Raw genomic sequence first — 6,798 nt, 5'->3', positions numbered from 1 at the left:
AAATATTTCACTGCAACGATTGGCAATGTTTTGTACATAATTAAACATATTAAATTTAATAATTTTTCAATTTTTTAAAGTAATATTTAGGTTATTGCGCGCTAATACAAAAAGCTTGCGCTCGATATCTTCGTTATCTATCACATTTACGAAAAATATACATTAGCAATTTTTTATGTACATTTTTTTTCTACGTTTATCTGAAACTTTTTTGAATTTACTGAAAAACGCAAAATTGGGGGTGCGTTTTCATTTTTTCCACCACCTCACTGTTATATCAATTTATTTGTGGAACATATATGTATATTATATCAAAAATGTACAACTTTCGGAGACTTGTCCTCGAAATGACAGATTTTACTGGACTAATACTATTCAACTGTACCATCATCACTGAGTCAGTACCTCTTGCTGGAACCTGTTGTGCACAACAGAACAGAGTTTAGAATCACTGTATGACGTCATAATTGTTGGTGCATTTGCGTAGTACATGGAATCCAACACGGTATTTATCGGCTCCTCAGATGAGCAGCAATTCATATCACGAGATTCGAATGGAAATCGCAACAGAAGCGCGTGCAGCAAATTATATCTAAAACCTTGTCTAATAGGAGTCCATACACGTGAGCGTAGAATTCAATAACGTAAAGTTCGATACACACGGCAGAGGTGATTTAATCATATATTCGTTAACGCGCGTTTACACACAGATGCACTAACTTTCATCTGTAGTCGGTCGCGAGCTTTGCATAAATATGTTGACAAACGTAGATTTGAGATTAATGACAGTGGAGGGCACATATCTTATTATTACGCTCTTATATATATAACCCTATACACAAAAAGTAAACAACAACAGAACAAAATACCACAGCGCTAAAACCTCGCTAAAAAAAAATTAAAATTGTCTCCAAACGTTGAGACTTACTCGTGCGATCGTAAACGTACACCTATGATCGCTACATACCTTTCACCATACAAACAGTACGAATCAGTACGTTATAAATCGTTAGAATTGTATAGAAAATATGAAATCCTAAGTAATATTATAAATGTGAATGAATTTGTTTGTTACTATTTCACGCCTTAATTATTCAATCCATTATCCTCAAATCTTGTACACACATCTTAGGTCATCAACGGGAGTGAAATCGCGAGTAAAACTTATCATGTAATTTTGTACACACATTTTCAGGGGTACAGGAAAGGACATAGGGTAGTACTTTTTATCCCGATGGATAGAAAAATTAATTTTATGTGGTAGTTGTTGATTTTTGACACGTATATATATTAATAAAAACATAAAACCTAGCCAAAATTAGATGTACTAAAAAAATTAAAAAAAAAAACGTGATTTTTTGAAAAAAATAATCGATTTTGGATTTTTTTAAAACACAATTTTTGTCAACCTTAATTAAAGGCCGATTCACACATGTAATAATCCGGTCGGGTACCAGATAATGACGCCGAGTACGCGGCAGTACCAAGTAATCTACCAGAGAAAAAAAAAGAAAAAACATCTCCAGCAATAATAATGAAAATTGGAAATTAAGATTGATTCGGATAAGTCGTTTAAATTATTTTTAATTTCCATATAGTTCTTGTTTTCATCAATTTTTCAAGAGTACATCAGTATGGCCAGCTGTGCAAGTTTAGCACCTCATCGAAAAATTTACGAAATGATAATGACCTAAATCAATAATATTTCTCCGTTAAGTCAGTGAAGGTCCAATAATTTTTTCGTTAGGTCCTCCATAGTTTCTTTTTTTTTCAATTTTTTTAAATTATTCATTTTAAAAAATCACATTTTCATAAGGAAATAGTGTTTTTATCATATTTTCATGTTTTATAGTTAGGTCAGTATGTCAGGGGTTTATTAAATATTTAATTTATTTCTCTCGTAAATGATTATTATTTGTAGTTAAAAAGAATTGATTGAATTAGGCAAAATCTCGCATGTAAATAAGATACGCTTTGCAATTTTCAAAATAACTTGCTACCAATTTATTACAATAACTTCTTATATGTAATTGCGAAACTTTCACAGAAACCCAAATGTCCAAAGACGCGGTGTCTAACAAGGCCAAAATCGAAATGGTTTTATAAATTCTTAAATGTACATTGTATATACATACTTATGTTGCAACAGATGTGGTTACATAACGCAAGGGTGTCTGAAGTCGGCAGTCCATTATATTTTAAAATCCGTAATAACTTTCTATTTATAGGAATTCTTCGCGTGAAAGTCACAACAAAATCTCAGAAGCGACGCACGTATACAATCACCAAGTTGGCCAATTAAAAGCAGCGTACTATTCGACCTAAATTCGCAATGCAACCGTTCCAGGAGACGAGCACTTCCTGGGTAACAACAGTTAATCGCTGTAAAATAAGAGTGAAAGTATTCCATCGCGAATTCTTTCTACGCAAGTTCTCTAAATACGCAGTGCGCTATATTTTTGCCACATCTTGTGTTAGTATAGTATATACAGTGACGCAACAAGGGGGGGTCCACGGGTACCTGAGCCCCCATTGGATTGGGTTGGGCACCCAGTCAAACTGTTGCGCCCCTGGGTACATACACTCACATTAATATCGTTTCCTTATTTATATCTGATACTAATTTAAATGTAAAAATTTGTCTAGCACAATTACTGTAACAGATAGAAATTAATTTATAGTCACATAATTTTAATAAAATAACTATGTATGTAGGTATACCTTAGTGACGTGTTGATACCTACATTCTAGAGAATGTGCACAGATAACTATTTTTTATATTTGTTTTATCTTAAGTACATTACTATCAAACAACGAAATGCAGTAAAACAAATTATTATCCGACTGCATTTAATTAAACAACTGATATAATTTGGATGATAAATAGCATTTACACAAACAAAATATTTAGACCTATTTTCAGTGCATGAACATCAAATCGGGTTGTGGAATAGAACCAAGTAAAGTACTATAAACCTACATTGCACACAAAAACGTTTTATTAAACATACCAAACAGGTAGTCTCGATAAATTATAGACCAAGCCGAAGAACCTTCTAAAGTGCGAGTTTATCTAATATCTGGTGATAATAGAGGTAGTATAACGCCATTTGGTGGGTATTTACCACTTCTGAAGTATTTCGACGACGTAAGTTTACATACACGATGGAAACGCTGATGAGATCTAATAAGAATGAAATTGCGATTCGCGTCTAGTAGTCTAATCTAATAAAATTCTGACCAAGATCTGAAACATACTTATTAAATAATTTATGAGCCTATCACGAAAGTAAGCTGCGTCGTCGATTCAGTTGGAAAAGTTGAAATAACTTAACAAGGCCTTATCTAACCGTAAGTTACTTCAGTAGCAGCAAATACACACCTGGCGGAGTTATTACCTTCATTTAGATATCACAAAAACCTTCTTAACCTAACCTAACCTAACCTAAAGTGCGTTTCGACACCTAAAATGTCATCTTCCATTGTAATTTTAAAGTGTTTATTAGCTGGGAATTGCACAATGGTTCGAAAAATTAAAATAATAGATAATAGTGTGTCTCTAAATTTTCTTTCGTGTCGATTTCTCAGAAAATTATCGACGACAAATAACAATCGACTTTCTACTGACATCTATCTATACATTTGATTATGTACCTATACCTATGCAAATAAAGCGATTTCCTAATTTATGCAATTATAAAAAGTGTTGTTAACAAAAATAAAAGTTTAATAATAAATACAGTGTGAGAAGTAAAGCTCCGTGACGATCGATTTACTTTGATCGAGAAATTGCGTCGATAGCCATCGTGGTTTCACGAATACGAGTGAATAGGTTAACAAACACCTTCTTTGATCGACTACCTACTGCGCCCAATACAATTACGTAAAACAAATTTTGCGACAAAAATCTCCGCTTTCGATTTTGCAAATTACAGAACTAATTGTTAAAGCAGGTTTTACAAGATTATTACAGTACACAGAACAAAACACAAAGTTTATTATTAAATGCTGACAACAATGGTGCCTTTGTGTCACAGAATCTTTATCAAAACTGCTAGATAGTGCTATAAAAGGTATCTAAAACAACAATAACGTTGCAAGCTGTTATTATATAAATGCATATTACTTGATTAGTAGACATGCCAAATTTAAAAACTTGACATTTGATGTGACATTAATAACAAATTTCTGATAATAAACCTAAGAGTGTGCTAGGAGCTAGGGGATTTGAATATTTAAAAGGTGTTTATTTGTGATTCAGATTAATTTATTAGATGATGCTTCGTTAATTCATTGGACATTGATTAAATCAATAAACAACCATAATAATAATAACAATAGATAACTCTTTGTATTAGTAGCACTGTCCTTAAATGAACACATAGTTATCATAAAAATAATTTATAACCTCATTTTCTATTACATACTCCCGCTAGAAATAAATCAAGCCAAACAAGTTTATAGCTTACACATCAAAAAAATGTTTGATTAGAAAATTGAAATTGAAATGCTATTTTATTATCTTATTTTCAAACATTTCGGTTAACGTATCAAATCAAAGAGTGTATTGCTAATTAAAATAAATAATTATTACCACAACGAAAAATTTTGCATTCACTATTTTATGCTGTGAGCAGTAAATTGGTATACATCATTACAGCGTTATGTCGATGTGTTATCATCTACCTTTATTTTTCTGTAAGTAGTTAGTCTGTGACATAAAAGAATGCATACCTTTTTTTTCCTTGGATATTCATCGATGAAGTCCACTACAATGCCTTCATCAGAGGCGGCACTAGTGGACAGAGGACCTGACGATAATGTAATATCGCTTGGAGGTGGTGATGGAGACGATCTCCAGGACGCTGAACTGCTACTTCCTGGGGACGTTCCTCCCCAGGATATTCCTACAACATAAAAAAAGTACAAATCAGTCTTATTCTTACTGTTTGAAATATTTTAAAAATTCAATGAAACAGAATAATATTTCATATAGGTATCAAAGGAATACTGACACACAGGGGCGCAACAACGTTACAGTTTGACTGGGTGCTCCCATCATAGTATGACTAAAAAAAAAAAGGTCACCAATGTATTGAATTAAAATATGTACTTGAAAAGATCGAATTCGCTTGCTCATTTACGAGCTTGAACTATTAGAACCGACGTTTCAAGTTGGGTTATAACTGAATCGACTGGAATTGACTGGGTGCCCAATCCAATCGAGTGGGTGCCCGGGTACCCGTGGACCCCCTTTGTTGTGCCCCCAGCAGATGATTTAAGTTACAATAAAAATTGATTTAAATTGATCATCTTCGAAAGTATTATTACCCAATACGTGTCACTACAAGCCAATTTAGAAACATTTTTGTAGTGTTAATTTCAATAAATTAAACTGAATTAATTTTTGAATTAATTTTTACCTCTACAGATAACCTCAGAGAATTTTTTTTCTGCTATTACGCCCTCGCTGGGAATCGAACCCGGCACCCGAGTCTCTAACTTTACAAACCATTGCTCTACCACTAACGATAAGCTACCAAGACCTTGGAATTGGCCAGCAAGATCTCCTGATTCTTCACCACTATATTTTTATTTGGGAAGCAATGAAACAAATCTTTTCATTTATGAATTTATTGTTTAGTTGCTTTTTTACTATTGTGTAGTCCACCGTATTGCATTTGATTTCTGAAAATTCTCTTTAATTTCTTCGTCCTTATTGTTGGTTAATAAGGAAATTTTTCTTTAATTACTCTGCAAGTTTTGTATATTATTTTGTTACATTTTCCTTGGATAAATAATGAATTCAGAATGCCAGCATTTGAATACGTATATTCATTTTCCATTCTTGACAAAATTGTATTCAACAATTGATATTAAGAATCAAAATATTTAATCATTTAACTGTGAGTATGAGTGTTTGAGTGACAACGAGTAACTTGTATTATTTTTATTTAACTTTCTGCTAATAATCTCACAGTCATCTTAATAAAAAAATTAATTATTTTACGGAACCATAGTACCATTCGAAAGAGAAATAAAAAAATTGTGCATTGTCCAAAGAACGGTAAATAATTTGAAAATAAGAGGATATGAGTGTAAGAAATCATAGTATCATTCGAAAGAAAACAAAATCTGCAAACGGCTATGGAAATACATACAGGGTGCTCCATTTGAAAAAATTAATTAACGATTGTTTGACGTTAACCAAATCCGCCATTAAATATATAACACCCTGTATGTAATTAACCCACTTTCAAAGCTTACACGGGAAGCTTGGAGGTATAGCTATTTCTCCTGAAATCGTTGTTCCAACTTTGTTACTGTAATGTAGGCATACTGTTACGTTAAGTACCTACTGCTGTTACTATTTAACAAAAAAAATTACTTGAAAACGGTAAGTTTTAGAAGTAGGAAAGTCTTATGAAAGTTTACCTAAAATCATAAGTAGAATTTGAAACCGTAATAATATACAGGGTATTCCATTTAAACTAAAGAAGTTAATGTGAACTTCCGCTATAACCGGAAATGTTACATGGTAAATATCGTTAATTTAATTGCAGGGAGCACACGCCATAAGCATAACGCTGTCTCAATTTTTGAAATTTAAATCGAAGTAGTTTCCAAAATATTCCAATGGGTGGTCACCGTGAAATAGTCCGTAATACTATTATCTACGTATTGCGCGTACGTATTTTTTTAACCAAATTTAATACTTGTTTTGCATCTTTCTATCCCTTAATTGCATAAAAAATAATTTTTTCTTCATATAAATATTATACCTGTACGAATAAAAAA

The 6,798-nt window shown here is 32.4% G+C and overlaps 1 protein-coding gene across 2 annotated transcripts in view; it reads right to left on the bottom strand.

Annotated features, from left to right (window-relative positions):
* LOC108741314 (zinc finger protein 704-like) overlaps positions 1 to 6,798 on the bottom strand; it is a 55,091-nt gene that overhangs the window by 31,952 nt on the left and 16,341 nt on the right. For both annotated transcript variants that reach the window (XM_025976247.1, XM_025976246.1), the window contains exon 3: positions 4,735 to 4,907. In XM_025976247.1, the coding sequence (XP_025832032.1) occupies positions 4,735 to 4,907 (173 nt within the window). The remainder of the gene's footprint in view (positions 1 to 4,734; positions 4,908 to 6,798) is intronic.

The sequence above is a fragment of the Agrilus planipennis genome, unplaced genomic scaffold (genome assembly GCF_000699045.2).
Source record: "Agrilus planipennis isolate EAB-ADULT unplaced genomic scaffold, Apla_2.0 scaffold288, whole genome shotgun sequence".
In the NCBI taxonomy this organism is placed as follows: Eukaryota; Metazoa; Arthropoda; class Insecta; order Coleoptera; family Buprestidae; genus Agrilus; species Agrilus planipennis.
This window is presented reverse-complemented; position numbering and strand designations above follow the sequence as displayed.